This window comes from Thermobia domestica, chromosome 11, assembly GCF_964235325.1.
Source record: "Thermobia domestica chromosome 11, izTheDome1.hap1.1, whole genome shotgun sequence".
Taxonomy (NCBI): domain Eukaryota; kingdom Metazoa; phylum Arthropoda; class Insecta; order Zygentoma; family Lepismatidae; genus Thermobia; species Thermobia domestica.
This window is the reverse complement of record NC_137464.1, coordinates 267,703,119-267,728,319: the sequence shown is the minus strand read 5'-3', so window position 1 is coordinate 267,728,319 and position 25,201 is coordinate 267,703,119. Positions and strand designations below refer to the sequence as shown.

The 25,201-nt window shown below is 36.4% G+C and overlaps 1 protein-coding gene across 2 annotated transcripts in view; it reads left to right on the top strand.

Moving 5' to 3' along the window:
• Nucleotides 1–25,201, top strand: part of LOC145665071 (uncharacterized) — a 147,114-nt gene that overhangs the window by 104,866 nt on the left and 17,047 nt on the right. For both annotated transcript variants that reach the window (XM_081732332.1, XM_081732331.1), the window contains one exon: nucleotides 3,353–3,459. In XM_081732332.1, the coding sequence (XP_081588458.1) occupies nucleotides 3,353–3,459 (107 nt within the window). The remainder of the gene's footprint in view (nucleotides 1–3,352; nucleotides 3,460–25,201) is intronic.

The following is a 25,201-nucleotide window of genomic DNA, read 5'->3' as shown; positions in this document are numbered from 1 at the left end:
GTTGTAGTTACAACTTCCAAAAACCACTGGTGTCATAGATGCAGACGAAAGCAACATTTTGAGATACTTTGTGACTAAGCGGTTAGCGTACGCGCCTTTGGCGTGGGAAACCCAGGTTCGATTCCCGGAGGGAGCTCACGTGGTTCGGGTTCGACGTTAATCAGCAGGTCTCGTTTCAGATAGCCTGGCTGCTGAAAGGGACGTTAAACTCCAAATCAACTCAACTCAAAACAATATTAAAAAAAAAACATTTCCCTATAACTACATAATTTCAACCAGTGTAGCAATTTCAAGCTACGTATTTCATGTCTCTTTAAGGGGTTCAGATTTCAAATCACTGTAAACAGAATTATTACATTTACGTTTGTTGGAAACAATGTCATTGGATATGCTACTTATCTAAAACTTTTTTTTCGAAATAAAACCTTATGAAGAAAATCAAACTTTCGATCCCTTGTAACTTTGTTCCTAGTTGATACATATACGTCATATCATTTATATTACTTCCGATGTATTGACAGGTCCGTTTCACTTCCGTTATTACCGTTGTAAAGATCTCCAAAATGAGAATGTTTATACAGATATTTATGGTACTATAATGTCCTTAGTTTGTAACAGTGAGTAATAAGTGTAGATTTGTAACTTTTTCACTTCACATGCACAAAAGATTTAAAATATGTAACAACCTGGCTTAGCGCACCGAGAAAAATCCGTTATCTGAACAACGGTATATTATACAAGTATACGGACTTCTTATGTTTACTACGGAAATCTGTATGAAGCATACGTTATTCATATGCTACATTCGTTCTGCCTTTTCCTTCTTAAATGTTACATCCTGCCTCTGTAGGATGTCTGACATCTAACAGTCTTCCTTATATTACATACGCATACTATGTTACTTACGTCAGCTGTATGTTACATACGTCCCTCTGTATGTGAGATCCTTACACATTTCTTTCTTTCATACGGAAAGTACGTATAGATGGAACACTTATATGGAAAGTACGCATAAAACATACGTTTTCAGCTGTACATTTGCTGCAGGATGTTAAGAACAAAAACTACAGGATTTACGCATGTAACCTACGTTTTTACATACGCCATATACGTCTTTCTCTCAATGTGCCTTAAAAAAATATAACTTTATGTTGTGTTGGCAACACTGTTAATCGGGTTGTATTGTAAAGTATGTCGAACAATTCATGTTACAAAATTTCATCGATTTTTATAAATTAGCTTAAAAATAACAAAGGCATTTCAAGATAAATGGTTCCGCTGTATATGCTTTTTTCTTTATTTTTTTAAACTTTAACGTCCAAGATTGTACACCGAGGATAAAGGAGACGATGATCATGAGATTAATGATAATGATAGAGTAAATAAAGTTGGAAGAAATAGAAGAAACCTGAGAAAACCATCCATAAGGTGTTTCTGTTGCAGAAAGGGAAAGAAGTTAACGTAACCTATATTCTTTTGTATACTTTTACTCTATTTGTGGTGTTACCAGAAGAAAGTAGGGGTACTATCGAATTGTCGGAAATGTCATGACACATTTTTTTTGGGGAGAGGTGGTGCCAGGTGATTTTGGAAGAATAGGTCATTTGCTTCTATGTTATTGCTATCTAATTTGACACTTACAAAAAAATTGCGATTTGGTTAAGTTTTGCAGACTTCACAAGTTAAAAATGCAGATTTTACAAAGGCCAAACTTCCTTTCACTTCTGTAAGATAAGAACGCACGCCGAGCTTATGAAAAGTTGCGTTAAAGTTTACTGTGACAATTCTGACATTAATGGTTCACGAAATTCCGAGCTGATCAGCGATGACTTCAAGGAATGTCCACGAAATTCTCCCCGGAGCCATATATCCTACCCTGCTCAATATAAATTCCCATCACTACTTTACGCTCCCAGTATATTGAAATTCTCTTCCACCCCTCCCGGAGAAAATCTTATCATTGGTGGTAATTTTGATATGAACGACGTTCTTAGGTCAAGGAGGCTTACCGAGGTTGACGACGACAAAATAAAGGCATTCATCCAGTGAAGGCCACGTTACAGACAGCATCATTTCAGATTTTGTTTAGTGTTGGGGGAAGGGAGAAAGACCCTACCATATATGTAAAATTTCACATTTTTTTTATTGGTATATTATGATCCTACAGATTAAACTTATAAATCTGAAACCCTCCTGGAGCCCCAAATTACGACAATAATCACACGACACGAGATGTTGCAGAAAAATTGAACATCAATCATTCAAACGTTCAGGCCATCTGAAGAAGCTGTGATACGTAAGCGAGCTCGATATTTACGTTCTTCATTAACTGAAAGTAGTTCATTTGATGGCGTGTATAAACAGCTGCAAGATATTCATTAAATGTGAGGAAAACGATTCTTTTTTTTTTCTATGAGAAGTCGTTTGTTTATAGCAATGTGATGCGCGAACGGTCTTCGTCCCGAAGTGGTATTCGTTCCAAACAGCATCGAAAACAAGTATTCATCAAAGGGAGGCTATGCTTTCAGTGCCGTGGAAATTTCAAAATTGTCTTGTGTTTCGAGCTCTTACCAAGAAACCAAACAATCAATTCGAATATGAACTGTTAGGTTGTTGCCAACTGAACAGTTTGATTGAATACGTTATCTAAAAATGTCCAGAGCTCGTTAATCATAAATGAATGGTTTCATCACGATAATCCGACACCAGTCTCAAGTTTGATTTCTCGACAAAAAATATTTGAGTTAGGATTGGATGTGTTGCCACACCCACCATACTCGTCTGACCTTGCATCGTCAGACTTTCACTTGTTTCTTCTTTTCAAAAATCTTTCTTGGGTGTAACGTTCAATTAAGATGCGGCTGTAAAGCAGCACCTTCTACAGCAGGCCCGTATCCAAGGGGGTCTAGGGGGCCGGGCCCTCCTAAACTTTTGCTGCCCCCCTTTAAAATTTTCATGGTAGGCTTGCAAATGAACTATAATATAGTGATGAAGTATAATATAGTTGGATCGCCCCACCTCCTACATTTTTGGGCTGGCTACCGGCCTGTTCTACAGTCTTTTGTCCATAAATACAGTTGCTTATATGAACAAGGAACTACAATGAAGTTCACATAGATGACAAAATTTATCGAACAAAGACAGCCAAAATATGTCATTGTTCTTTATACAAATAAATGGCTTTTGAAAACGAAGGAAAATGCTTCAAGATTTCAGATAACCGAATATTTTTGCTTACTTGGATTTGAAATTCAATTCTTTTAGTATCAATGAGAAAAGCTTTTGAAAGGGTATTGAATAACAGGTAATGATACACAATTTGCTATAACTAAATGTGTGTTATTCTTTGCAGGAAATGGAGGAACGCTCACTGGAGGAAACGCAGACATGTCGAGTGCCCTTGCCTCATCCCTTCGACCCTTCTGTCCTTCCTTATGTTGGCATAGAAAAACCAATCAGGTAAGAGGAAACAAGAATTTATATCAAACTTCGTAAACGATCATCGGAGGATTTTTGACAGACTTCCAGTAAAGAATCCACCCTAGTAGCACAGATAACTTGCAAACCGCTTGCTGTAAGCTTGAATTGCAAGTCGGCCAAGCTTACATCCAGCTTGATTGGAAAACGTACAAGCATGATGCAAGCTGGATTCCAGTAACGAAGTTACATGAGGGCAACCTTGCATTCATTGTTCCATTCATGTTTGACGCAAGCGTTTTACAAGTCAAGTCAAGTCAATAGCCAATGAACGGTTAGTGATGGTATGACGATCTGCGAAGGGTCTAAAGCATTGCTTTCAAGTACAAGAAAATGCAAATTGTATGAAAGCATGCGTGCCAAGTGCAAGCGTAGACAGCCAAAACCCAAGCACGCGCCAATTGGCCGAAAGCCTTCTTGCCACTAGGTGGTAGTTGTGTAGCGTCATTTGCGACCATGGGTAAAATTCCTGATCAGGACGTCAGTTGCGACCATTGATGATTATCTGTAGAAATACCTAGGATATATATGTCAGATGTGATCATGTGGAACTGTTGGGTTCAGTTCGATTCCATTCGATTCATTATGAATCGACTTTGGATGCACTTTTTCTTCAACAAGAATTAAAAGGTAACTTTATAAGGAGTATTGAAACGTCGAACTTGAAGAACTGCTCTTTTCTGGATCAACCATTATATACAATGAATAATGGTTTAGAACTCAAGTATACACGTTTATTGTTCCGGCAGTACCTGTTGTGTACTTTGAGTGTAGGAACAAAAGTTTAAGATTTCGTTTTCTTTCAAATGATACTATACTTGTTGTAAAGTCATCACCCCCCCTCCCAAAAAAAAAATCCCTCACTGCTATAACTCCATTAGGTCGAGTCCAGTACTTTTGCTGCTATCAAAAACGCCTAGACAGACGCAACCCAATTTACACCTACAAACTCCAATCGCAGACGATAGTTTGCAAGCCTGTAAAACACTGAAACGGACTCTTTCTGTGGATTTGATGCACAAAAATATCTTCACTTTAATATTAATGTTTGGAACGTGTTGTCCAATAAATAATATATATAAATGACATTATAATTCACTGTACGCATAGTGTATTATTTTACTATATTCTGTACGAAAAATTAAAAAAAAAAAAAAAAAAAAAAAAAAAACACTGATCATACATGAGTTAGAAAATGGTTGAAATTAACTGAAAATATCAAAGCTTGAAATATTGATGGAAGCATGTTTGTAAATCTTTGTCTCCAATCGTGGACCTACACCAATTAATTCCCCGTCATTCTCGTATCTCGGCCCTTGTCCATGGGAGAAAATCTTGCATATCACAATCAGTATGGATTGAAATTGAAATTGAAGCATGTTAAACATTTCCAAACTCTGTGGATTCGAATCTGGTTCTCAAGGGTAGAAATCCAATTCAGTAACCACACCGACATTTGCTTGATGTTGTAGAGAAGCTATTCCCCAGTTTAAAACTTTTCATGTAAGATTAGTCCAGTTATTAACGCATGTATGAAGATACGATCATCAATTGAGCTACTTATCATTTCCTTCTTCAATTCACAACCAGGTCAAATAGACCTTCCTCAACGTGGAAGATATCTCGAAACTTTCCTCAAGTTGAGGCTAAGGTTTCAATGTTGGCCCCAAAGCCTTCGAGGAAGACAAGATGACAGACGGTATTAAATTCTATCAAGACGTGCAGGAATATTAGTAACGTCGTCGCTAATTCTGTCGAGAAACTTGAAGCTTAAAATATATAAAACGATAATCATGACTGTTATGTTGTGTGGTTGTGAAACAAGGTCGCTTACTCTGAGGGAAGAACGCGGACTGAAAGTATTTGAGAATAAAATCCTAAAACAAATATTCGGACCCAAGAAGAACGGGAATGGGGATTGGCATAAACTTCATAACAAGGAACTAGATCACTTATAACATATAACAAACATTGTTAGGATTATCAAGGTCACGTAGACATAATGGAAGAAAGTAGGAACGTTTTCAAAGTTTTAACTGGAAACCCAATCGTAAAACGACCATTAGGAAGACCCAGACGCAGATGGGACTACAATATTAAGAAAGATCTCCCAAAAATAGGAATACAAAGTAGAAATTGGATTCATTTGGCTAAGGACGGAAGTCAATGGAGAGCTTTTGTAAATGCAGCATTGAACATCCAGGTTCCATAGACCATAGAGTTAGTTAGTTAGTTAGTAATACATATTAGATACTTGATTATAGAATATTGCAAATCAGTACACTACAACTTTATCTGTAAATATTCAAGTATATTGAAATAATTGGTAATAAATAAATAGAGTAATAGTTTACTTTTTAAATAAGCTTCAATTCTATTACTTCTTGTATTGTTTGTTTTATTAGCAACGTTGTGCACACTTGAAAATTATGCATCGTATGTTTCTCTAAGCCGTTTATCTACTGAGTAGCGCAAACAGTTTCCTCTGAACCGACAAATGATGTACAAACATGGTGGACATTGTTTTAAGTTCACGAGTAACAAACTGAAATTTTATCTTAAATTACGACTAATTAGAATCACCACATGAGCAAAATGAAGTGTGTTCCGCAATCAGGTGGCTCTGAACCATTTTATAATGCAATAAAAGGAATTCAATAAAATGAAATGAAATCTTTGAGTTTACGTCCCACGATTATGCCGATTAGGCTAAAGGAGACGGTGATGATGAGTGAAATGAAGAAAGTGAAAGGTAACGGGAGAACCCCGAGAAAACCCACGAGTACGGTGTTTGTCCACCACAAAGTTCATTTGGCGGGGGCTGGGATCGAACCCGGGCCGGGATCCCAAGCACCAGAGGTGAACGCCAAGGTGACCAGAATTTTACTTTCAAAGCCGGGACGCATACGAATCAGCGCGGGGGCGGGGGGGGTGACTTCCACATTGCATTTTGGAACTCAGCAGTGTTTTCAATTTACAAAATACACAAGTAAGAATGATAACACAGCGTTTCTAACTTAAGTACTACCCAAAAATATTTTTAACTACTTCAACACTGAGAATTCCCACTCAATTCTCACTTGAACCACCGAACACTCAATTCTCATTTGAATATTCTGAAGTTCTAGGCACGGCTGAACCTTCCCAATGAGTGTTGGTACGGAAGAGTGTAGAATTAGCATTGACCATTTATATTTTGAATAATAATTACGGGACACGTGGGTCATGTTTGCTTAAAAACGGGACATTTAGGCGTCCCGTTTGAGAATCAGAAAAAAACGGGACAACGGTTGAAAATAAGAGACTGTCCCGGCTAAAACGGGACGTCTGGTCACCTTGGTGAACGCTCTACCACTGACCTACCGCGGCCCCTAAAAATAATTGAATTGCGAGAAAAGATCAGTCGCCCTATGACAGTCTAACTAGATCGCCATAGTCAAAGTCACTTGACTTTCCAATAGAATTGACCTTCTTTATTCTAGCATTACAGATACACTGTGATCTACATACAACTTTTGCACGTACAACAACTATATTGTTGTGTTATGCGGCGACCTTCAAACTACTGACAAAATGCCCTATATAGACACTGCAATTAGTCTGCCAACTACGGCGGCCGGTGCGTTGGGACCTTCAAACTACTGTATATGCACGGATTCTGTGATGTGAATTTTGTTCCAATCTGATTATGTACAGAGGTTGTTTTTAAATTCGTTTCTACTAGTGTGTGTGTATATATAAAATACTAATTCAATTTACGCTATGATGTAACATTGACTGCTTCTTAATAAGTAATATTTATGTACAGGTGTCCGAGCATTGGACATTCGCGTGCTAGATACGTAATTGAATAACTAATACTAGAGTCTCTCGTTCTTCTTCGAAATTGACAAGATTGTTACAGGTCTTCTAAAAGGAAGAACAAACAGATTCTAACAAAATCAAGAATTGTGCAGAACGTTGCTTTCCGAGTTATGTATTTAACAATGGAGTCTCTTGGCCTAGTGATAAATCAAAAATTAATAATAATAATAATAATAATAATAATAATAATAATAATAATAATAATAATAATAATAATAATAATAATAATAATAATAATAATAATAATAATAATATGGCCTATGGGACCCTTAAGTTCAATGCCGCGTTCACAAAAGCTCTCCATTGACTTCTATCCTTAGCCAACTGGATCCAGTTTCTATTTTGTATTCCTATTTCAGGCGAGATTTATCTCAATATTGTCCTCCCATCTGCGCCTAATCTTAATATCGAACACCTAGTTTAAATTTTGAAAGCGCTCATATTTTCTACCATTCTCACTGCATGAGCCTCCTAGATTTGATGACCCTAACAATGTTGGGTAAACCGTATAAATTATATAGTTCCTCGTTATGAAGTTTCCGCCATTTCTTATTCCACGCATGAGAATTCACCCTGATTTTGTTGAGTTTAACGTGATCTATCGTTTGATATACTTTATGATCATCATTGAACAATATTAAAGAGTTAAGTATAATTTTTCTCTCTATTTCATTAACAATTATTAAAAATGGGACGAAGGCTCAGTGATAAAGCGCCTACCTCTGGTGCGTCGGTTCCATAGTTCGATGCCCGGTCAAATAAGCTCGGGTGGTCAATATCGAGTCCGTGAGTTTCTCTAGGTACTCCTGTTTCCTTCCACATTCTCATTCCACCAATTCTTCCATCATCATCATCATCATCATCATCATCAGTCCCACTTAGCCTAAAAGGGCAAAATTATGTAATGTTCAACTGAAAGATTTCATTTTAACATTTTTTAAAAAACTTTCTAATCAGAGTACTGAAATTAAGTGTAATAGTTTCAAAAACGCTGCCTTGCTCAGACACTCTTCCTGAGATTAAGAGTCTGACGACGTTAAGTTGTTAAAAGTATTACTTATTACTTCAGTTTTAAGAAAGCCATAAGTCATAAGTAGAGACGAAACTCTTTCGCAACAATTTTGATATTTTGTAGCATTAATTATCACAATTTTCGCATTTATATTTTTTAAATGTAGCACAAGTTTTTTTTTTTTGATATGGTACTTGTAAACAGTATATTTTTGATAGTAAGGTGAATCTAATACAAAAATAAGGATATGCGTTGATTAGATGCACATTCTAGCTCATGTATTCTCTGAAATATAGAAATTAATACAAAAACACTTCCTCTAACCTCATACTTAGTTAAAGAATAACATATAGCAAGTGTGAATAATAATCATATTATACTTGGAAAAGAATCTCTCGGCACCAACACTCGAGACTGGCAACCATATTGAATGTAACGAGCTGACAGGAAATGACCTGTAGTTAACTTCTAAGCTGTTTAACAACGATACAATGTCAACTTCCTTATCCTCACTGTTGAGAACTTCAATAACCTTACTTTTAAATTCACAGTAAGCAGCCAACAGATCATGAACATTTTCACCACAAAACACAGTCAACGATTTAAACAACCGTTCAGTTTTATTGATGTGTACATCTTTATCAAGTGAAACAGTTTCTGGATCAAATAACTCGCAGAGCTTTTCGTAAATGCAGCTTCATCAATACGTTTGACACACAGATTTTCAACTTTAGTTCTATTTCAGCCTGGTGATCCTTTTTAATTAACTCTGCAGTAGCAGACCCAAATTTTCCTGCTTGAGCTAACTCTAATTTATTTTGCGTTTTTCCTTTCCCCGACAATAAGGTGAACATAAGGGTACCAGCTGACCTTAGTGACGCACAAATAGGCGTTGAAAATCCCAAAAAATCACATCACGCCACAAGATTTTATGGAAAACTTAATTTAGCGTCGTGCACGTTTTCGGTAAAATGCAATGATTTTTAAGTTAAATAATATTGGAAATGCGCTTCATAGTTATTATTAGCAGTAATTAGCAACAATTCCACTTTTAAGTTTTAATTCGCATTTATCGCAAGTAATGCCAAATTTCGCCAAAAAAAAATTCGCGATTTCTGTCTCTGAAACGAAAAGTTTGAGGTTTTCTGAAACATATAGCTACGCATTTTGTTAATATTTCGCACATATCGCATTAACGAAGAAGTTTTGTCTCTAGTCATAAGTCATAAGTCTACTCTCACCAGAAAGATTTTTTTTTTTTTTTTTTAATAATCGAATAATTACAAGAGTCGTGATGGGTAGCTTCGTTAACCATACTATATACGAACTATGGCACCTTAGTGGTATCGTAGTGAGGAGTTCAAGAAGATAAAAGTTCAGTATTTCTTATAACGTTCCACGTTTCACGATTATACACTGACAAAAAAAAATTGTAGGTGGCGTACTTAAAAAGATAGATTACATGCGTAATTTCTGTAGTTTTTGGACTTAACGTACAGCAGACGCGTAACTGAAAACGCATGTTTTATAATACTTTCTGTATAAGTGTTCCATCTGTACGTACTTACAGTATGAAACAATGTAGGCGGTCAACATCTCACGTACAAATGGACGTATATAACATATAGCTGACGAAGGTAACATAAGTGTATGCATGTGATATACGGAAAACTGTTAGATGTCAGACATCCTGCAACGGCATGATATAACATCTAAGGACAGTGCGTATGTAGCATACGGATAACGTATGCTCCGTACTGATTTCTATAGTAAGCAAGAGGATACCGTATATTTGTACAATATACCGCTGTCCGGAGAACGGATTTTTCTCTCTGTAACGTGTTCAAAGGATAAAATGTACCACATTCTCTGTCTCACATCCTACTGTTCTTAGCGCTTTATGCTGCCAGTTAAATACCGTTCGTGCCCTGGAAGAATTACTCCATTGTAATATCCCATACAACAAAGAGTCCGAGTATGTGTAACAGAGATAAGATTCTTCCTTACAGGCAAATGTAATTGACGTAGTATAGCTATACTTGTCTTCCCCTCACAACTAATGTTAGTTTACTGGGTCGGGTCATTCATGATCCTACCAACTCATATATCGAACTCTGCTAACTGTATCTCTACCCAGCACTCTCGTGTATCGCAATTACTGGCGGCTCTTGAGGGAACTCATATCGGCAGAATAATTTCACTTTTGTCACTAGAAGGTAAAGGAAGGAGCTTCATGTATCTTCACATAGCTGTATATGAGAATTATAGTGCATTAGTAACGCAGGAAAATTAGACAAAATTGGGCAATACTTTAAAAAAAACCGAAAGTGATAGTAATTAATGTTCAGTAAATATTTTTAAAAGGCGGGATAACGCTCCTCGCACGTTCTGTAGACGGGTCCGCGGTTCGATTCCAGTTGAGAGAACATTCGAATTTGAACACGTTACGGTAAATTGGTGGCAGGACCGCATTTAGAAGCTCGCCAGCGCCCAACACTTTTACCATCGATGTCCCTCAACAATTACATCCCCTCCCTTTTCCTTTGTTCGGCCCTAATTTAAAATTAGATCTTCACTAAATGAAGCTTATTTTATTTTAAATCAACAATTTATTACAGTTAAATGCTAATTGCTAGATGCTACAAGCTACTAGTACGATACAAAAACTAGCAAACGAGAAAGATTCAGAGAGGTTCTATCTTCTATTTTAAAAATGAAACGAAGTGAAATCTTTAAGTTTCAAATGTTTATGACTTTTAGGTTAAGCGAGATAATGGTTAAAGCAAGTACATGAAAATGGAAAAATTGGTACAATGAGAAAGTGGGAGGAAACAGGAGTACCCCGGGAAAACCCACGGATACGGTGTTGTCCACCACAAACTCAGTTGGCCGGGGATCGAACTAGGGACTCCACGCATCAGAGGTAAACACTCTACCACTGAACCACCGTGTTCCATTTTAATGAGAATGAATATTCCTTGTTTCTATTTATTACTCCATAGATTCCAAATGAACGGCGCTTATATGAAACGTAAAATATCCTTTATTTTGCTTTTTTTTTTTTTTTACATTTTTAAGAGAAAAAAGAATGGAAGACTATTTGTAATTTTTAAATTGGCTCTAGGCACGGGCCTAGTCGGTCCAATGCGAAATAAGACTCTGTAAGTCCACGTCACATATAACCACAGTACTGAAAAGCGACACTAAACTTCAATAAACACTATCAATATACGGGGCCCTAGTGGGAGAGACATCAACTCTGTGTGCGGAGACCTTGATTCGATCCTAGCCCGTATCAAATGAACTTATGAACTTATCAGTCGGCCTATATCGTGTGTGTGGGTTTCCGTGGGGTTCTCTCTTTTTCTTACAATTTCTTTATTCTATCATTATGATCTATCTCATTATGACCGACTCCCTTAGCCTCGCTGAATAATCGTTGCACATTGAACTTAAGAAAACTAACAATTACTACTCTTGATTATGACTCTTGTACAGCGTGCACATTGCAGTTTAATTTTGCATCTTAGCATATCCATAATGGCTTAACTGAGAAACTTTTATACTGCGTTGTTTTGTTTAAGGGAGGGAGTTCTCCTGGGGAGACTGGTTCCCTTCCAAATACAACCGGAAAGGGCCTTCTTTAAAAAAAAAAAAAATCCGAACAAGTCTTATATTTCACATCAATAGAATATGACGTGCATGGATTTCAACTTCATATTCTTCTCTGTCCATATTTCTTTCGTTGTTCTCTGGGAAGAAAAAAAGAAAAGGCTCCTTTCATCAAAGGATGTTTTTGGAAGACAAAGGCGCCATGACAGGCCTCTTCAAAACTCCAATTGGCCGTGAGTAATATCGGACAGCTGTAGGTCGCTTATGATTTGATACGCTTAATGCTTGGATAGGTTTCTGTGGATCGTAGACAGAGGTCTCTGTCAGTCAATACAATGGTCTGTTCCTTTTTATACAAGAGCTATGCCACAAAATAATTACTTTATACAGAAGATGGTAAAGCCCTTCGATGGATTCTGGGTTAATAATAATCATCTTTTGCAGCTGCAAAATTATTTGCGAAGAACCACTACTTGCTTTCGGATGCACATTCTTCCTTCGAGGGGAGGGGAGAGGAGTGCTCCACCAAACCCTGTATGTTGTTCTATATATAATTTTTAAAAATGCAGCCTTTACAACTCCTCCTTAAAGAATGAACAGACAATGATGGTGTTGTAGCCATACTGTAGCACACAATGAGAGAAAGAAAAGAAAGGAAGGAATGAAGAGGATTCACAAAATCAAACCTTCGTCATCTGTGGTGGCAAACGGGAGTAGCCTACAACAGAGACGGAAACATTTCAAAACGATTTTGAATTACACATATCTCATATTAAAAACTAGGTAACTCTATGGTCTATGGAACCTCAAGATTCAATACAACACTCACAAGAGCTTTACATTGACTTCCTGTCCTTAGCCAACTTCTGGATCCAGTTTTCCATTTTGTATTCCTATTTCTGTGAGATCCATCTCAATATTGCCCTCCCACCTGCGCCCACGTCTTCCAAATGGTCTATTTCCGATTAGATTTATAGTTAAAATTTTCAGTGTTCTTCCTTTCTTCCATTCTGGCTATATTACCTGTGTATCTAAGCCTCCTAGTCTTAATGGCCCAAACAATGTTTGGTAAACGGTATAAATTATACAGTTCCACCTTATGAAGTTTCTGTCATTCCCCACTCCCGTCCTTTTTCAGTCCGAATATTCACCTCAGGATTCTCATGGCCAAATACTTTCAGTCTGCATTTTTCCCTCTAAATAACAGGGTTGTTTTGTTTAAAACAAAATGTTTAAAACAAATGATTAAAACTTGATTTAAACAATTGATTTTGTTTAAAACAAATTTTGTATACGTTTTAAACATTTTGTTTTAAACACATGTATTTTTTAAAGATTTGTTTTAAACATACGTTTACTTTTATTTTACTTTATTTTTGTAAAAAAAAAAAAAAAAATCTGCTAGAGAAAGAAAATTGTCAGAAAGTGCTCCCCATTCAAAAGACCATTTTCTTCCCATGTGAATGGTTTGATTTCTCGTGGCTACAGCAGGTCAACGTGTTTGTGTACAATTTATTTTTGCTCTTTCTCCCCCTTATTTTTAACGTATATTGTATTGTTTAAATTCTTACCAGTAAACTTGCAAGAAAATGTAGTAGTCGAAGGTTGGACTACTTGTAGAACTGATATTAAAAAATAAATAAAATAATTATCATGGAAACAAAGTTTTGTATTGCATTCAGAAAACAAACAAAAGGTCATTTGCTAAATTGCGGTTCTCAAATTAAAATATCGCAGGCATTCATTGATATTGTACATTGTTGGTTCTCGTCTCCGTACAACTTTGAATCGTTTAACATGAGTTTTACAGAAAGAAAAAAAAGGACATCATTTGGAGCAAATTTATTAAAGTAACTCACACTCCATCAGATAACAAAACAACCATACGAGCAAGTTGCAAAACGTGTAAGAAAGAAATGTTGGTTTAGTTTAATGAATTAAGAATCATTATGAGAAAATCAATGCTGTGAAAAGAACTGGAAACCCAAACAAATGGTAAAACTATTGATCAGAAAATTGCTTCTGATGATTCTAACGTCAGTGATGTGGTTGACATGCAACTGGGAACTTCAGGTAAGAATTAATTTTGTATCAACAATATATTTTCCATTATATTATGAAAGTTTTATTTCGTCCCTCTTCCCCACCTCAGTTCTAAATTTTCTTCAAAGCTTTATACCTTGTCATAGCTTCTATGAGGGGACCAGGCGAGAAAGCGCAAAGTATGGCAGTCGCCCGCGTAGCTAACTATTAAAGCATGATACTTATTGTAATATCAATGCCGAACGTCAGTGTCTGGGCCAATAGACTGAAATAGTGATGTCGTCATTTCCTTCCCGTTACCATGGTGATCGCCATGTTGTTTTCTATACAAATGCGTGATGCTAATGGAACTAAAGAGCTTATTTTTAAAAGCTCCACATCCCTAAGTAATAAGGTAGAAATCGAATAGTTAATTGTAAGCACAATTATCATGTAATCCACCATAAGAAGCAATTATACGCAATATAAACTCCCTAACGTGTAGACTGAGAAACTGTCGGTACAGAGAAAGCTGTAAAAATATATGATTTTAAAAAAAAAGAAAAAAGTCTTTTAGAATAATATTAATGTTAATTCTATTGGGGCATTTACACCTCTAATGTCTACTGTTTATAATGGGAGTGCACAATATTATTTCTAAGTATACAATACAAAAGAAAGAAAAGGCTAGCCTTTACAAATATTCAATCCAGACCATCAGTGGATATAGGTAACATCTTTTCTTATTTTCTCTATTAACTTTTTTTTTTTTAAAAAAAAAAAGCATTTAGAAAAACGTACAATAATTACACATCCAATTATGAATGGTTCAGTATAACAACTGTTAATAATCCTCTTCAAATTTGGAATAGTATATCATACTCATATTACTGAATCAAAAATTTTCCGGAATTATTTAAAGTTAATATATGATTATGAACAGGGTGAGTACACTTTAAGGTTTAATCTAACCTGAAAATATAAAGATTCTCAAAATAAACATCAGACGGAAAATTTCACAAGATATGTGAACTCGCTAATTTCAGTGTCAATGCTTGTCATGCACGTAACATTATTTAACATATTTCTTTTCTAATTACCTTTTCTACCCTTTTTTCTCAGTTTCAATCATTAGAAATATTTAAAAAGAAACATAAGTATTTGTTCCACTCTAATGTTTGCAGTTCCGAAATATTTCATCACTGTTTTTGTTTTGCACATAGGTTCTTTAGGTATTTAGGCGTCTTGTTGTTTAGAAAATAAAATGGCAATCACCATGGCAACGAGAAGGATGTGACGTCACACTATTTCAGTCTATTTGATCTCAATTTAGTCGTCTGTCTGTCTGTATGCGCCACGCTACAGGGCGCAATTTTCGGTCTTTTAACATTAAATTTTGAGGGTAGAGGCGCGAGACGTCGGAATTTGCTGTAGATCCGACGTAAAACTTGAAAATTACTGGTTCGGATCCCAGTTTAAACAAAAAGCCCTGTTTCATATAGCCTTGCTACTGATACAAGACTGTAATCAATTAAACTAAACAAACTAATTTTATGCGTTTCGAACAAACTTGGGTTGCAGGATAAATCTGGCTGGTTCAATTTTGATCAACAAACGTATTATTTTTGTAGCCAAGAATACGAAATAAATTAAACAAAAACCACGTGAAAGGTGTAGACTAGAGTTTCATAGTACAAGCGCTAGACAAGGGCGTTGATGGTGGTGGAGGACTAACGTCCCCCTCCTTGCTCATAAATTTAAGATACTAATATTATATTGTGTGCAGCATGGGAATGATTAACAAGTCAAGCTCAAAATGCCATAGTCAATGATGCATAATTACGTTAATAAATGCAGGGTATGTCCAAAAGAATACACCAACGAAAAACGTCATATTTTTACAACTACGAATCCGAGATGAAAGAAGGAAAACTACATGACAAGATGCAATTTAGAATTTTATATGATCGCCTCTAGAGAAGGGCGTTCGTTTAGATGTTATCCGCCCCTTACCCTGAATTTCAGATTTTGGGGACAGTAATGCAGATTTAAAACCTTTTGCTGAGCAAAGTCCAACATAAAAAATTTGAAGCCCTTACACCGAATAAATACGGATTTTGATCAGTTATAATCCATTTCCATTGGCCCTAAGGAGCTATAGGCCTATATTGCTCTCTTGTATATTTTTGACCGAAGGATTCCAAAAGTGGCTCTACTTTCGAGTTTCGGGCCTGCTTAAAATTCTGGAAATTGGGCGTAAGCAACTTTCCAGTTTTAATCATCTGTATGTTCTTCGTATTTATCCGGTGTAAGAACCTCAAGCTTGTTCTATTGGATTTTGCTTATCAAAAGATTCCTAAAACTTTCTTACTGCCCCCGAAATCTGAAATTCAGGGTGGGGATGGTTTTGGTTGCCCTCCTGCCCCACTGAAGCCCCTGTCTAGCGGCTGTCATATAAAACTATCCTACGCCCTTTCGCATTTTGGTTAGATTTGTTTTGGACTCTTGACTGCGAAGATATTACGTTTTGAAATAGAATTCATTTGCTGAGCAAAACTGAACTTTATTGAAAATCGATTTGAATAAATTGTGCTCTGAACGTCCCAAATATTACTTTTCTTCAACAAATTATTGACTCAAAAAACAACCAGTTACATAGGCTTGAAGAAAATATTCTAAAGTTAGCATCACATGAAGGGTGCTTCAAACATTACTTTTTGAAAATTTATTTTAAGATAATTTTATTAGCATCAGTGTTCTGAAATAGTAATCAAATTTTGCAACGAAAATCTCACCTGCTTCCACGAAACGCGAGCTTAGCCCCTAAGAACATAACGTTCAGAAGCGGTAACTCCGAAATAACTTGCTTTAGGGCTAAAATAACCGCACAACCGTATTTCTGGTAATATTCTAGCCTTAAAACATGAAACATGACTCCCTTCGCATTTGAAATTTCGAACACCAAGCAAAGATGACCGCCATGATCATGATAACACCATCTGATGTGTCAGACCACTTCTAAGTTTCATCATTCTCCCTCAACCCGTTCTCAACACACAAGGATGGTGAGGACTTTTGTTTTGCCATGTATATTGATAGATTGTGTGAAACCTCCGTAGTAGGTAGATTTAAAATTATCTAAAAGGCTTATTACAACCAAGAAAGTACTTTTGAGAGACACTGGCAAGAGGGTGTAATAAAAGGGGGTCATGATATGAAATGAGTTGAGAATTACTAATTTAATACTGAAATATTCTGTATCCAACACAGTGTAGTCTTAACCAGATTAAAATAAATGAAAAGATCGGTTGCAAGAGCAAAAAAGTCTTAATAAATATATTATTACACAATTTTGAAATATGTTTAAAACCATGTTTTAAACTGTTCAAAATGTTTAAAACATGTTTTTTTTCTGTGTGTTTTAAAACATGTTTAAAACATTTTGAACACCTTTTTCATGTTTTAAACACATGTTTTGTTCTTTTTTTTAATGTATTTTTCCAACCCTGCTAAGTAAGCGAAGATGAGAAGCAAACGAAAATTAGAGGACTTCATGTATAAACTGACAAGATGTCTGTATTCAACGACGACATGCCAGAGACGACAAGAAAGCTATAATGGCATTATTATTCAGGTATTTCTTTGGTCAAATCAAAGGATGGTGGGAAAAATCCGTAAATGATAAGGGGAAAAATCTTTATGATTGCCGGTCAAGAGATTTGAGCTTTCGACGTTTGGAATAATCCACTGTACGACAAATGGCGCCATAAACTTAATTCGACAATTCCCTCTAACAATTACACGTAAAATAATAACTTTTAAAAGAAAATATTAACCGACTTCAAATCAACAGAATTGGTATACAAATCGACAAGTTACTCATGAACATGCCCACAACAGGTCGAATTAATAACCTCCTTTTTTCAAGTCGGTGAATATTTAAAAAAAAAAGAAAAGAAAAAAAGAAAAAGAAAAGAAAAGATAAATTCATAGACAGTGGCGTCAGACAAATAAAATCAGTTGCGAGTTCTGGAAGGAAGCCTTGACTGCTAATCGTCATCTGTACTGGAAAAAAGAAAGAATAAATGAATTGTTCCCTGTAACTATCAGATTATTATGCATATCTTGTAATCTTTGAAGTCAAACTTAAGGATAAGATGTTATATCTTTATAAAAATAGATGAATGTGATTGTGTGTCTTCCACCGAAACTCTGGAACACGCAGAGCAATTGATTTTAACTAAACTTGATACACATATTGGGGCCACGGTGGCTCAGTGGTAAAGAGTTCACTTTACGATCCCAGCTCGCGTCAAGTGAGCTTTTAGTGAATAAACACCATGCGCCTGAATTATCGCGGGGTTCTCCCGTTTCCTCCAACTTTCATCATTCCACCATTTCTCATCATCACCATCTTCTTTAGCCTAGCCGGCATAACCCTGGAATGTAAAACTCAGACTTTTGATACACACATTACTTGTAGTCTGGAAAAGAATACTATCGGGATAAGACCTCCCTAGCACACATAAAGGGTGTGGGAGGGAAAGATACAACAACTGATATGAATATCAAATCTATAATTTTCAGTGTCCATAAACTGATAGCTAACAGTTTCAATGCCCTTTAATTTCAAGTTCATCCCGTCGTGAGGTCTTATCCTAGGGGGAGGAGAGGAGGATACATATAGGCTATGAATGATCTAAAATGGCCAATATTAGTGTCGAATCCATAGTTTTCAGTGTCGCTACGTTAATGCCAGTCCTAATGCCGGTTAATTCCAAGTTCAGTGGGGGTAACCTAAGCATTCCTAGGGAGAGTGGGAGGGTCATACAAATTATGATAAGAAACGACCGATGTTAATGTCGCATTGATAGTTCTCAGGGTCCCTTAGATTAAAAAAATGCCACTCTAGATGCCATTTAAGTTCCAGCTCAGCACCATTAGCACACTGGGATTGTGACATTTAAAAATTATTGAAAACGGCCGATAATAGTGTCGATTTCATATTTTTCGGAGTAGCTGAAGTGAATAATGATGCTTCCAGTGCCGTTTAAAAGTGAAAAATGAAAATCTTTAAGTTTTACGTCCCACGATTACGCCGACTAGGCTAAATGAGACGCTGATGATGAGAAATGAATGAAATAGTGGAATGAAGAAAGTAGGAGGAAACGGGAGAACCCCGCGATAACACAGGCGCATGGTGTTTATTCACTAAAAGCTCACTTGACGCGAGCTGGGATCGAACCAAGGATCCCATGTACCAGATTTGAACAGTCTACCACTGAGCCATTGCGGCCTCAGTGCCGTTTAAGTTCATCTCCATTTGCAGAGGGTGGGAGGAGGGAAGTGAAAAATAAAATGTCAAAAATGACTTAGATTTGTGTCAATTCATAGTTTTTTAAGGCCGAGAAAACGTCTGACCCGTTTGAAATAAATTTTGGTAGTATGCAAGTTCAAGCCGAATTTTTAATCCATATCAATTTGATTAAAGGCGTGTTCTGTGGGTGTAGAATATTTCAATATTTATGCTAAAAGTAGAGTAACTTTTGTATTTTTTTCGCTGCACTTTCATTGGAATAAATATTCTAAGGGAAAGGGGATTCAACTATTTCGCATAAATCTATTCTCCCCGTGCGAAAAAGGGGTATTTCAGCTAGTGTAGGTATTGTATAAAAACAAATGTAAGTTTGCGTGTGATCGAATCATGCAACAACTAGTAAACCAATTAAAATAATATATACTTCGCATGGTTATCAACTTTAGGTCTCCCAAGGGTCTAATAATGTTGCGGCATGGGAAGGGAGTGGAGAGTGGGGACATGTAAAAGTAATCGAAAACAAGCGCTATTGCTGTCCGATCCATGTTTTCAGCGTCACTGATATAATAGTGACACTTTCATTCTGTTTAAGAACAATATCAATGGGACTTCACACGATGTCACATTTCACCAGGGCCAGTACCGTGTCGTGGGGTAGCAAGCGGTTCAACGGCCCCGGGCACTGAAGTAAAGAGGCGCAAAATTCAGGAGAAAATATATATATATATATATATATATATATATATATATATATATATATATATATATATATATATATATATATATATATATATATATAATGGAAGGAAAAAAGTGATAAAAGTGCTCAGAATAAAGGGAAAGGGGGTTTATTTTTGGATTTTTTCTTACACTTCGCGGCTGGTTTTTTCAACCTCACTCATATGTACGAGGACGCCGTCGTACTCTCGCCCCGGGCGCTGATTTTCCACGGCACAGCAGTGACCAGGAGACACGGTGGCTTAGTGGTGAAGCGCCCATATCTGTCACTAGGGTTTTGTGGTTTGATCTCCATCTGCAGGGAGTTGTGGTGGACAATATCGTGTACGTGATTTCCTCAGTTTCCTTATTCCTCCCTCATTCTCATTCCATCGATTACTTCATAGTCATTAATTTCCAATAATCATCCGTCTCGTTTAGCCAAAAGAGCATAATCGTGGGACGTAAAACCAGAAATTTAATTTCGTTTCATTTCTTCAATTCTCACATTTAGAAGTTATTAGCGTCACTTACTTTCTCTCCCCTCCTCCCTTATGTCGCGTGACTGAATTTAGATTTAAACCAGGGTTGAAAAAAACATGTTTTTAAAAAAAAAACAATAAATAAAACTTTTTTATGTTTAAAATATGTTTTTTTTTGTTTAAAACGTTTATAACGTTTAAAACAAAGTACTTTGTTTTAAACAAAAAAGAAAAACATGTTTAAAATGTTTATTTTGTTTAAAACAATAATCTAAATAGGCATATATATTACATTTTTACACTCTTAGGCATGGGCGTCTCTGGTGGGGGGGACGGGGGGGACGCGTCCCCCCCAATATTTGAAGTGACATAATATAAAATTCCACTGAGATACTAGCAGTTAGATCATTTCCTTTGATGTCCCCCCCAAATTTTACATGCCAGAGACGCCAATGCTCTTAGGTATTGCTTGCCATCTATATTCAACCACTAGATCAAATTTCGGGAACTTCCCTAAACTCGATCCGCCCAAATGTTCAATTCCGGAGAAAGAAATCGGGATTTTCCCGATCTCCGTTTACAGAATATGTACTTTAGTTTCTTTGTGTTACGTTCTACTGGTCGTCTGCATTCTTAATCTTTAAACGCCCATTGATGCAACTGCTGTCAGGGCTTTAAACCTCAATGGTTCAGTCTTAAACCTCAAATTAAGGCTGGAAGAAGGTTTTGGTACCAATTTATTCCTGAAAGATGCAGCTTTGCTGGTGTGCATTTTATGTATATGGGAGGAGGGTAAATATCGTGTTTTTTTCAACAGTTTTTTTGGGGGCCATTCCCCCTCTTGGGGGATAGATTCATAAAAATTGTTACGTGAAGCAATGAAGTAAGCCACTACATGGTAATTTCGTATATTTGTACTTCTTGCTTATATGGGGTAGCAGGGAGGGGGCAAAGTTAGCCAGTTTTTGGAGTCTCGGTTTTTTGACGTAAATTACATTTATTTTTACAACAAACAGCAATAGCTCAGTCCTTAATTAAGCTAGAAAGATTATTTGGTACCAACGTATTTTTGAGGGATAAAGCTTTCCGTCAGTTGCATTTTATGTATATAGGGGTACGTATGTACGACCGAGACAGGGAGGATGAACTTGTTTTTTTTTTTTTTAATTTTTCATCATTTTTTTTCATCAGGTTTTGGCGGGTATTCCTCCCCTTTGTGGTACATCCATAAAAAATTGGTATGTGAAGCAATGAAGTAGTCCCCTACATGATAGTAACCTGTATGCATTCTTGTTGTTTATAGAGGAAGAGGGGGTCAAATTTGGTTAATTTACATTTATTTTCGGGACGGTCCCATATAACACAAGATATGTTTCACTGAAGTGGTCAAGACGCATAATTCTTGTTTGTATACATGATGTGTGCAGCAAAAATGATTTTCATATGGACGTGGTACTATAGTGGGGGAGGGGAGAGAATGTCTAATTCAATGAATGTTTTTCTGCACATTTTTTTTTTAAATATTTCCTACATAAAACAAATTCATTACGCAATGGCAGCAATGGCTACCATTTCTTATATTATTGTCACAAGTATGTGGCCTACACGTTAGCATCATTTTGTCAGCGTAGGGTGACTGCAAGGATTGCCAGGGCCCCGCAAAGTCAGTATTTTCATATTTTTAATGATTTTTATGTCTGTTCTTTTTCTACAAATACGGCGGGAATTTCACGAATGTTACCTCAATGGAATGTGTGGTCTATAAGCTTTCCAATGGAGTATAACTCATGACTCTGTGATAATTAGGGGGATCACCAGACCCCCGAACATGAGAGTCTACCGTTTTGTTACAATCCCTGGCGAGTGTCTAGAGTTAATTGTGTTGTTATGCCGTAGACACTAATTATTAATAGCTACCCATGTTGCAGATAGAGATGTATCTTGAAAACTGTTTAGTTAAAATGTTATTTGCTCCTTGTAGGCTAGTCACTGCTCTTTTCTATGAGTTGTATTGTATGTGTCAGAGCATTTCTTCTAGCTTATGATGTGAAAACTTTTCATTATTATGGAAATGATAGTGATCAAAAAATACCCAAGTTTTGAATTTGTGAATTTGGATCTTAGAATAATGTATAGTGTGTTTAACCTCCGTTATTCTTGGAAATTAAGAAATGTTCAAATACTTCACTTGAATTTCTGTTGGTTTAGTTATACGCACACTGATGTGCAGAATTTCGTTCAGTAATTGCTGTTATAATAAGAATGTAACTCTGCTTGTAATTTACTCCATGCACAAATCCAGCGGAGGATGGGTTGTTAGAAAATTAAATTAGCTCCCTCAATCTGATATTTTAGTTGTTTAAAACATGTCCAACCAGCATCGAAAAAAAAACACGTTTAAAACAATTTGTTTAAAACGTTTAAAACAAACTGAATAAAACAACAGCTCTCGTTTTAAACATGTTTTAAACACTTGTTTTAAACATTTTGTTTTAAACATATCAACCCTGATTTAAATGGCATCGGAAGTGTCAATGTTCATCTCAGCGACCCCGAAAACTGGTTTCAATATTAATATCGATCATTGTCTTCAATTTTATATATTTCCCCCTCCTCTCAACTGCAGGGCTTAATTTGGACTTAAACAGCATCGGAAGTGCATTGTTCATATCAGCCACCCCCCTGCCTCCAAAAAAAAAAAAAAAACTATAGATTTGACAGTAAAATCAGTTATTTTCGATGATTTATAACTGTCTCCCCCCCCCTCCTTTCCTAGGCTGCACTGTCAAAGTAAAATAATAAAAATCATCCCAGGTGCCCAAACCTCATCTATGTTGAAAATGTGATCGAGATCGGTCGACTGGTTCAAAAGATTGAGTCACTTTTAATTTTATAATATTGATAATGTCGAGGATATAAATGGAGAGTATAAAGTAAATCCTGTTTCCTGAATTTGTTGATAAGCCCTATAATTAAATCCAGACTTATGATTAAACCACGTGAAGTCAAATACTAGGAAATGTAAAGTCTACTTTCCATCATTATCATCATCACAGATATTTTGCCATTATTGACAGGTCGCTTTCTGCAACTAAGAAGCTTCTATGCTCCTCCGTTTTCCGCTAACCTCTTCGTCTTCATGCACGAATTTCTGTGTTGATACCATCCATTAATTGTAGTCCCCTTTGTCCCCTCCCTCTTTTTCTTGTCACCATACCCTCTACCATGTCCTCATGATGCAGTTGCTTCTTGCCGATGTCCCAGCCAGGTCCTCTTCCTTTCCTTAATAATATTTAAAATTATTCTTTCCTTCCCACACCCTCTCATTCGTTTTCTGCTAGACCCAGCTAATTCTCTCCGTTCTTCTCCACACCCACATTTTGAAACCTTCCAGTCGTTTTTCATCATTTTTGCCTAATGTCCATGTTTCTGATCCATTCAGTACAATACTCCACACGATGCATTTTATAAGTCTTTCTCAACCCTTTATTCAAGGTCCCATAAAACAAAATTTTCTTCCTCTTAAAGGCTTCTTTTGCCATTCCTATCCTTGCTTTTATTTCACGTTCAGACTTTATATTATTAACCTAAATATCGAAAACAAATCACTTCTTCTATTTTCTCCTCTCCTATTACTCTTTATAATATATTCTTAGTTACAGAAATTTCATACATAATGTTCGAAAGTTAATAAGGGGTACCAATCTATGAAGACGTAGCATTTTTAAATTAAACAATTCTTGAAAAAAAAAATCCCGTACTTGACAACATCTATGTAAGTGGGATGTTTTGACCGACGACGGTAAGCATGACTTTCCATGTAAATCTTCAGCATTACCCAAATGAGACATCACAAAGTGGAAAGGAAAATCCCTTTCTGAACGGAAATTCCGTTTTAACTGGCTCTCGCTAAAACAGGGTTTGGTGGAACAAGAATTCTTGTTGTCCCGAACTCCCAAAGTACGCATAGGAAGCAAACGTCATCCTCTGCGAACATAAAAACCATACTTTAGCAATGCCGTCTTAACAGCATGGGTCTTATGAGCTCCTACGTCTAAATTGTAAAGGCAATACATATAATTTGGTTGGTGGGGTTCCTGGATAAGTGGTCATCGGACCCATGCGCTAAAATGGCCCTGATTATTAGCGCAAGAAGGAAGTTAAAGATGCATTGGCATAATGGGATCCAATAACTTTTAATATCTAACTTGATTGGATATTTAACCCAGGATGAACAATGTAGCTACTATTAGATTTATTTGGAGAATTAAGCTGGTTATAAATTTCCAGAAAACCTGTTATAAAGTGTCAATTAAACTATGTTTTGCAATAACCATATAGAATATTTTAACTTGTATATAGAACCAGGAAATGGACTAGAAAACTTCAGTCCTCAATACTCGGACCAAAGGTTCGACTTCTAGAACTAAGACCGCTCTTGTACAGAAACTTTTTTTTTTTTTTTAGTTTAACATCCCATGATTATGACCTTTAGATTAAAGGAGACAAATAATTAACTGTCTCCTTATTTTTTATACATTGCCACTGGGAATCGATCTCGAGAGTATCTGCACCAGAGGCATAGACCCTAAGCACTAGCCATTTTTTTTAAAGGTCATCTAAACCGGGATATAGGCTATTAGTTCCCATGGTAATTTCATCTACATTTTACGAAATCCGAACACAACAGGATCACGA